This window comes from Fundulus heteroclitus, chromosome 6, assembly GCF_011125445.2.
Source record: "Fundulus heteroclitus isolate FHET01 chromosome 6, MU-UCD_Fhet_4.1, whole genome shotgun sequence".
Classification (NCBI taxonomy): Eukaryota; Metazoa; Chordata; class Actinopteri; order Cyprinodontiformes; family Fundulidae; genus Fundulus; species Fundulus heteroclitus.
In genome coordinates, this window is record NC_046366.1 from 30018432 (window position 1) to 30028162 (window position 9731).

At 39.0% G+C, this 9731-nt stretch overlaps 1 protein-coding gene across 1 annotated transcript in view; it reads right to left on the reverse strand.

Moving 5' to 3' along the window:
- tep1 (telomerase-associated protein 1) overlaps positions 1-8418 on the reverse strand; it is a 66697-nt gene extending 58279 nt beyond the window's left edge. Inside the window, exons 1-4 of the mRNA XM_036138570.1 lie at positions 8298-8418; positions 3820-4325; positions 1375-1569; positions 1113-1262 (exon numbers count right to left, since the gene is read on the reverse strand). Coding sequence (XP_035994463.1) covers positions 1113-1262; positions 1375-1569; positions 3820-4323 — 849 coding nt within the window. The 5' untranslated portion in view covers positions 4324-4325; positions 8298-8418. The remainder of the gene's footprint in view (positions 1-1112; positions 1263-1374; positions 1570-3819; positions 4326-8297) is intronic.
- Positions 8419-9731: the final 1313 nt, after the last annotated feature.

Here is a 9731-nt window from a genome sequence, read left to right on the forward strand (position 1 = left end):
CAATGGCTGGACAAGCTTTCTATTTATAGATTAGTGCGTGCGAAATGATGCAAACATGATGAGTCAAACCTTGTGGATGGAAAAGACATTACTATTAAAATGTTTTACACCTTACAGATTCTGGTTTTTATGTCAAATTCAATTATTTTAGATAATCAAATGTTAAAATCAGATAAAAAAGTATTTTATTGTTTGTTTTATTAAGGCATCCAAATCATCCTGCCTTGTGAATTGTTAAGCCGGACCGCCATGACTTTGATAAGCAGTTCTTCAGCAAAAAACTGTGACATAATAAAAAATAATAATAATAATAAAAAAAAAAACAACAACAACAACAAGCGAAAACTGAACGGCTCGAAAAATATGACCCAAATGGAAAATAAGTCATCTATGCAGCTCCTGGATGAATAAATTTAACGTTTCTGAACTCATACAGACTCCCAAGTACACAACAAGATGTATTTAAAGGCTAAAAAAAGTGGATTTTGCATAATATGTGCAACCTTAAATAAATAAAATCATAATTTAAAGACCACATTGTGCATTTACTCAGGTCACCATTGCATGAAACAACTTTTAAGTAGTTTCATGCAAGAAAAATTAAAGAAACCTGGATTGCTGGTAATAATTTTGGCTTCTTCTTCAAGAGGAAAACAGAAACAGATTTATAAAACTACTTTTTTTTGTTTCAACGTAAAGTCTTCCTGATATTTTCTTTTTAGCTCAATTTGCCATGGCTACAAACCAACTTTACATGCTTATATTTAAACTGAACAGTTTCCTACATGAAAGACAAGCAGAACATGCAAGGGCAGGGCTAATTTGCATTTTATTGATCAGTATGTAATAAATTATGTAAAATTGATGAGAAAACAAGTGAGACAGGAGACAAAAGACAATTTCCTATTCCCTACTTTAGCCCCCGGATCTTTTCTCACTTATTTTCCTAAATGTGAACGTTGGGGGTGGATCCTAAACACCAGTGATGGGATTTTGTCAGGAACCTCCACTTGTACTGGCCCTGGAGGGGCATCCTAGAACAGAGCTGGCCTTCCTGATGAGCTCATCTAACCTCTTTGTTTTATACGAGATTAAACAAAAATTTAACGCACCTTAAGAAGAAACTCCGGGTCAGCATCGGAAATGTCCGCGGCCAGTCCGGTGATGGTGGTCCAGACGCTGTCCTGTGCGTCCCAGCCCTGCTGGCCTGGAGCTTTGCTCTTATTGACCAGCGAGCAGCAGACGGCGTTCAGCAGGCGGTACTGAAGGACAGAGAGGACAGAGAGGACAGAGAGGACAGAGAGGACAGGACTCAGCATCCAGGAGGAAAAAAGTTCATTTACGTTCTTACAGAGCGCAGGTTGAGGGTAAAACCTTTTTATTTTTCATCTCTTCTGCAGCACTTTGGTTTCCTCTGTCAAGCTCTGCAAACTCTTCCTGTCTGACGGCCACAGAGTCGTCCCGTTCCTGGCCGCTGATCTCCATTTCTGGGACTGGTAGCTCTGCGGCGGTCTCAGCCTCCCCGTCAGCGCTTTCCTCCTCAGAAAACATGTGATCGTCATCTGGCTGCTGCAAAATAAAACACATCAACTTACATCCATTAATCCACTAAGAGCAGCCGTGGTGAAAAAGCTTAAACATCAATTTTATAAAATCGCTTTTAGTTTATGCTACAGTTTAAAATGGATGTTTACAAAGAAATTATAGAATTAACCTTTATTTTCTCACCGTCAGGAAATAAATTAAGACTAAATCTTTCCTGATTTGAGTTAGTTAGGGTTACTGAGATGGTTTCTAATTAGTAAATGCCAAAAATAATGTAACAAATGTCTTTTCAATTTACTTTTTTTTTATTCAGATTCCTATTGCTTTAAATCATTTAGCAAAGACCAGATGATATTGGGGCTTTGTAAGCTTCCCATTAATGGGTGAATTTGTTAAATTGGTTGGTTGGTGAATTGGTTAAATCACAACATTTAAAGTTAAATTGAGACCCACCTGGGGATGTATTTTAAGCCAACACCACAAACACACGGCTTCCTTGGGTACAATAGTGGTAAAATAAACAAAACAAAAAAAACAATTAAAATTAAAATCAATCCTCTTTGGGAAAATGTTCCAGATGCCTGAAGCTGCCTTGTTCCTCTACTCAAATTAACCACTTTTTTAACCATCATGCCATTCAGGAAGCAGAAAGGTTCTTTGTCACACAGATGGAGGTGTTGATGCAAAATATGTGAATCAAACTCAAAACAACTGGAGAAAACCAGAGTTAGTCAGTAAGCCTGAAAAAAAAAACCCTAGTCCCTACAGTGAAGCACGGCGGTGGCAGCGTCATGTTGTGGGGGTGTTTCACTGCAGGAAGGACTGGTGCATTTCAAACAACAGACGCCATCATCCGCCAGGCAGTTAAAGCTTGTGGGTCTTCCAAACAGGCAGAGGCCCTAAACGTGCCAATCTAATAGCGTACCGCGCACGTGACGTCACCGTCTCAAGAGCAACGCCCCTTTTGCCGCTTAGGTAGGACATACAGGTAGAGAACGCCCGTAGCAACCAGCTATTACACGCGCAACAGAACCAGCGATATGACCGACTTTACAGCCGTTAAACTTTCCCAAGACGATGTTCCAGGCGCACGGTTTACTGGTCGCACTGTCGAAGAACACACCAACCTTCAGCTCAAACGATGGCTTGAGGTTCGAGGGCTTAAAAAAAACGGAAAACGGGCCGAGATGATGAACGGTAAGCTTTTTTTTTTTTTTCTGCGCGGCGGTCATGGCGTCATCGGCCGTTTTTTTGTTTGTAATCACCGCCCAGGAATCAGTATATGTTTAATGTTTGTTTTATTTGAAATGTTTTTGAGTAAGCTATCCTGGTAGCAGGCTATCATGTTAGCGCCTGCTACCATGATAGCCTATATGCTGTCATGGTAGCAGGCGCTTCATTATTAATATGTCGGCCACCAAAATACTCTTACCTGTTCACTACTTGATGTCGCTGGAATTGGGTCAGGATGTTCTTCGGTTGTGCCCTTTCCTCCGACAAAATGCTTGCTACATATGTACGTGAATTTGGTAACTTTTTCCGGGTTGAACTGTTGTGTAGGCCGACCGCACCGGTCCCAGCGCACACATTTCTCCTTGGCAGTCTTGAAGAAAACATCCTTCATATGCGGCCGATCAGCGTACCTCGAGTCGCTGTTGCACGTTCCATAGCAACAATGTTTAAAAACCATGGTTTTAGATTTGGAAAAAGCAGTCGTTTTAACGAGTAAAACCAAGGGTAACGCACGTCTTTTTTACAGCGAAACAGCGGCGGACTATGCAAGCTTGCCCTACTGCGTACCACGTGATGTGACGTTACGTTTCTAAAAATAGCTCGCTCGCGGTACCCTATTAGTCACAAGGAAAACAAAGACAATATTCTGCGGTGGCCAGGAGAGAACCCTGATCTCGATCTGATAGAAAACTTGTGGGCAGAGATGAAAAAAAGTGTGTGTGTGTGACCAGGGTAGCCTACAAAGCTGAAACTACAGCAGTTCTGTCAGGAGAAATGAGCAAAACACCAGCTGAAACTGGTGGGTAGAAAACCTTTGACCCAAGTCAAACAGGTTTAGAAGAAATTCCACCAAATACTAAAGAAGGTTTGTGTCAACGTCTGAATATGAGGAAAATAATGAAACAAACTAATCCCTTAAGATTTTTCTGCATCATTCTGGCATTTAGCAAATAGCGATCACTGATTTAGTGCGTGGTTTCATGTCTTAGTGTATGTAAACATCTGGTTCCAACCATAAATAAGAAGCGGGATGAGACGTACCCCGTTGCTCGTTTCTTCAAACGACGACTGCATCTCCTCTGATATTTCCTCTTCATCTTCATCCCACCTCTTTTCTCCGCTCAGATCACGCGTCAGGAACGAAGGAGGATCAGCGAAGCGATTGCACAGAGGGTCCCCGGTCAGCGACGAGGAGACCAAAGAGGAAGAGGCGACAGTGGAGGACAAGGAAGAAGCCAGACTAGGAGAATGTGTTAGGAGCTTGTTGTGGGTGCTGAGGAGAGGTGAATCCGTGGAGAAGGAGGTGGAGAGAAGAACGGAGGAGGTGGACGACAGGCTAGTTGGCTGAAGAGAAGGAAGGAACGCAGGTTGTGATGGAAGGAGCGAGGACCAAGACTGGGGATTCATCGTTGAGGCCTGGCCTAAAATCTTATTCTCCAAACTTGGAGGACAGTAGTTGGAGGTCAGACTTCTGCCACATGAGGCCTGCTGCTGCTGCGGCTCTCCTGAGGCCGTCTTCATCTGTCCCAAAGTTAGCGCCTTCATTTCTGTAGAGAAACACACCGTAAGACAAGATACACTTAACTGTCCTCTAAGGGAAGAGAAGACACATTGCAAGAAAAACCAAAGAGAACAAGAAGAAACCACGATAACAAAATAAGACAGCTCTACTAACACATAGGAACAAAGCATGGGACAATAAAACTGCAGGAATGAGTAAAGAAACAAGAACTGTTGCACATTTCAGAATTACAAGTTCATAAATACTGCAACCACAATTAAAAACTTTAAAAATCCAATAATATAATAAGTTATAATAAAAAGTAATTCATAGGTGAAACGATCTAAAATGAATGGGAAACTTTTCCTTTCCACCATGTGACTAAATAAGTGTTCAGGATTTACTAAGGGGAGTGATGGAAGTTGGCTCCAATATTAACTGATTACACCGATCCAGCCATTTCTTTTTTTATTAATACCATTAACAGCAATATTCTATGTTTGCAACACTTGTTACATCATCACTCAGAGCACACACACAGCAGCTAGTGAAGCCTTCACTCACATGGCAATGTATATGTTTATACGCTCAGCCCGGGTGTCGGATCAGACAGGAAAAAAACTGGATCGTGCATCTCTAATTTAAGGCGGTTGCTTTTGCAATGAATAACAAACATTTACCCAAACATAATAGTTCATAATCTGAGAGCAGTAGGGTGGGACAAATCCTGCAAGATGGGTTTTGCCCGTTTTATTATGGAGCCATCGTTAACAGACTGCAGACAGCAGAGGCTGAAAATTCAACCCTAGTATTCTCATAGTTATATTTTCAAGTCTAGATTTAGACAGCATAGTGAGCCAAATTTTTCAATTCAGTTTTATTTATATAGCGCCAATTCACGATACATATCATCTCAAGGCACTTTACAAAGTCAAATTAAATCATTCAAATCCTCCAGGTTGGTCAAATATTTTCCTCTCTAAGGAAACCCAGCAGGTTGCATCAAGTCTCTCCAAGCAGCGTTCACTCCTCCTGAAAGAGCGTAGAGCCACAGTGGACAGTCGTCTGCATTGTTGATGGCTTTGCAGCAATCCCTCATACTGAGCATGCATGAAGCGACAGTGGAGAGGAAAACTCCCCTTTAACAGGGAGGAAAACCTCCAGCAGAACCAGAACCAGGCTCAGTGTGAACGCTCATCTGCCTCGATGTTAGAGAAGACAGAGCAGAGGAACAGAAAGCACAGAAGCTCACATTGACCCAGGAGTACTTTCTATGTCATATGGTAATAGTGGATGATCTGCCTCCCCTGGATGATGTCACAGCTAACAAAAGGCCTGATGGCATAATTATTAGGCTGCACACTCAGCATTCATTAGTGTACAAGGTAAAAACTCACGGAGAATTTCGAGGCACGCTTGTGCTGCAGTATTTCACCAAAGAAAAAGAGTAATTTACGCTCATCTGTCAGGACCCGTTTGTTAGAAAAGAATCAAACCATTTCATAGTAATCAGTTTTTTGACAAGCATCTGAGGCTGAACATTATTAAGAGCTAAGATCTGCTAAGAAAACACATGCATAGGCCTAAATGTTTGTCTATCACACTGATAACATCGTCCTCTGTGCTACAGCCACGGCTGTTAGTGAACTGTAAGGATTTAAGAAGAGAAGTGAAGCCAAACTTGAACATTTTTCCCCATTTTGTCACCCTACTACCACAAAAATTAGAGTATTTAACTTGGATTTCATATTATATACCAACATTAGCAATCACTACTAAAATGAAAGAAAAAAATAATAATAAATGCTTTGAAAAATGTTTCCCATATAAACATCTTAAAAAGGGTGTCGTATATTTGTTTTCAACCCTCTGTAAGCTGATGCCCCTAATAAAGAAAAAGCAAACAGTTCTCCTCAGAAGTATAGGCAACATACCAGAGTCCATCTGTGTGTAATTCAATCTCGGCATAAATCCAGCTGCTCTTTGAAGGCTTCAGAAGTTTTTTTTTAGAGAACATTAGCAAGAGGTGTTAGTAAATCTGAGATTCTGCTAATTCTAATTCAATCTGACAAAAGTTGTTCTTAAAACACAGAAATACTTTAGTGCGGGTTAAAAAAAAAAAAAATCAGCTTCTCTTAAAATTACCTTTTAAGTTTTAGACTCTCTGAACTTCAACACATCATGCTGCCTGGTTGTAATTTCTTCCATTTGAAAAACAGGAAACTGATGTTAACGTGATTTTCATGCATCTTTGTCAAATGGTAAGATATTTAAAAAATGTATTTAAAAAAAATTTAATTACCCTGTCAGCTTTCCAAACATTTGATAAAAATTGATTCTCTAAACATGTTCAGTTTTGCTGCATCTTACCAGCCCTTCATGCCACCAATGAAGAAACCACTTTCACATTTTGATTTAATTAAAACCTTTTACAGTCTGTTGTTCTCCACTGAGCACGTGAGACATTAAGGCCATCTTTACTTTTAAACTCTTTCTGCAGAGCAAAATAACTTCTGGGCTTTAAAATAAAACACAGAGCCTCTTCCTGGACCTTTATTTGGCCTGTTTGTCCTGTTAGCAGTATGAATATTTCAGTAATTTGGAACCGTTTACATAAAACATGAATCATCACTGAGTCAAACCATCTTTGTTTAATTTGTCTTGAATGAACCACGTAAACCCTTCAGGACATCAGAGCATTTTCCACTCGCCTTCCCAGAACCAGAACTAAGCAAAGAGAGGCAACATTTATGCTTTTCAGCATCTCACCTGTGATTTACTAAAAAACACAAATAAAGGCCAAAGATTGCTTTATTTAAATTTATATTGCATCTTTGCTTTTTATTTGCTTAGATTTTAATGTTTGTTACCTTTCATGCACTATGTTATGTTTTCCATGTTTATTTCTGGTTTCTGATGCATTTTGTGTTTAGGTTGCATCTCATCTGTTTTATTTTATTTTTTCCTGGAAAGCATTTTGAATTTTCCTGTGGATGACTGCTGCTTTACAAATTAAATCTCCCTGCCTTCACAGATGCTCTCCAAACAGCCACGCCCAGCCCGATTTACATAAAGAAGTCCTCTGGATACGCAAACGCGATATACCTCAAAGGACTCACGGCTAAAAGTGCGTCAACAAAGTATTAAAAAGAATAGAAATATCCTTTATTGTCCCTCAGTGGGGAAATTCTGTGTATATTAAAACAAAAAATACAAATAAGAGGCTGTACAGTGAGGCAAAATTTAAACCATAATAAAATTAGATTGTACAGGTATCAGAAATAGCATAAGCATAAAAATAGAAATGTGCAATTGAAGAAAGGTGGAACTGATCAACAATCAGAGGGCCTGAGGACAAATGCAAGTCATTCGTTTGTATTTCTATTTGGATTTGTAAAAGAGAAATATTAAATCATTTTCACAATTTTGCTCTACTTTGTGCTTGTCTTCTACAGAAAATCCCAACAAATACAAATAATGTGACAAAATGGGCCTAAATTTAAGTCATTTGACTGGGTCAAAGATTACAAGGTGGAGCCACTCCTCCAACAAAGCTCATATAATCCTAGACAGCATTCTTTCTGCTGACTGTGCACACAGTGTGGTGTGCTTATCCTAATGGGCGTGTAGGGCAATAAATGTATTGACCTGAGACAAAGTCTGAAAACGAGCAACAAGATCAGGAAAAACAGGTAAAATAACGTAAGCTGTGGGTTGGATACGCATGTTTTATCTTATCTAGAGCATACAAACAACATTTCTAAGAATTGACTTTCTGCTAATATTAAATTAGGACACAAAAAAGAAACTATTTAAACGCGCAACTAAGTTTCAGCCTTGCCCAGTGCTTTTGAATTATATATTACATCAGAATCACCTTTCATGTGAAACCAGAAACTATTTCAGCAGTGAAGTGACAGAAGAAAGCTAAAAACAACGTAGCCGTCTGGTTTATGGTTAGTTTCAATAAGTGTGACGGCGGCCTGCCAACAGGACATTCAGCTGCATAAAAACTCACCTCAAACCCCACAGATCACACGCAGAGGACCGACTCCAGCCAAGCATATCTGACACCACCGATCGGTGACCTGCAGTAAGAGGAGGCACAAGCTGTTGGACCAGGAACTGATTTTACGCAAGGCAGAGCTCTGCGTGCGCACCATTTGTCCACCGGTGCAACGAGAGGGCGTTTGCACACCGGTAAACGGCGCGTCTGGATCACGCAGAAAAATGGTGTAACGCCTGATCCCCGATCAGATCTAACGCTTCTACAACGATGTGGCTGATGTAAACATATCAGGTCGGAATAAAAAAAAATGTGTCTTAATTAATAAAGTCAGTGTATAAAATGGTCATACACATTATTATTATTATTATTATTATTATTATTATTATTATTAGTAGTAGTAGTAGTAGTAGTAGTAGACTAGTAGTATTACACTGAGAAAAAACAGTTAACAGAGTTGAAGTAGTCTACCCATCTTCTAACCATTTAGACACAAAAAAAAGTGCTTTATTGCCTTAAAGTATATTGTATTACTTCTCGAAAGAGCTGTTTGTTTTGAATAAACGTGTGAAGGAAAGTCAACTTCCAAGCTTTATTTAGTAACATAATTTTTTTGTCCAATTCCAGGGTTTCATTTGTAATTCCAGGTAGTTATATGATTACCTTAGTCTGTAGGTTTGCATATAATAAGCCCTACTTGATATGTTTTTCCCCAGTTTGTTTTATTTGTTTATTTATTTATTTATTATAACTGAAGGATCCCAAAATGTTTTTTTAAGTCATTAATTTTATAAAATTACCTGTGAAAGAGGGGGGCGAGACATTCTTTTGTAACCAGATCCGTCAATAAATAAATGAGGAGATAAATGCACCAGAATAAAAACAGAACATTCCTCCCACATCGCTGCTACCCGGGTTCTCCCCCGGCTGACGGTTAAGGAGCGTGCACAGTGGTCAGCGTTTTCCCATGATAACCTGCGACATTTTGTTTTCTCCAGTTTCCTAAAATTCATGAAATGTTAATTCGGATAAAGTTAGATGTGGTTTCCTAGAAACATATGTATAAAAATGTCCTTTTGAATAATCTAAAAAGATAATAATAATAATAATAATAATAATAATAATAATAATAATAATAATAATAATAATAATAATAATAATAATAATAAAACGATTGGACTTCTACTTTGAAGCTTCAGAATAGTCATTTTATTTTTTTACTTTTTTTATTAATCATGGCCTTGATGACTGAGAATCTTCACCAACCTTTTGAATAACTTCACGATCTCTTGTCCTTGCGACCGATTGCAACTTACAAAACTACGTCTGATAAACTTGCTTTGTTGCAGCTAGTGTGATTAAAGTTTGAAGAACTCCCTAAACGAAACATAAGTTGAAATAACTTTTGTGAAGCAAGTTTGTTTGTATAGCACAAATTATTAAATG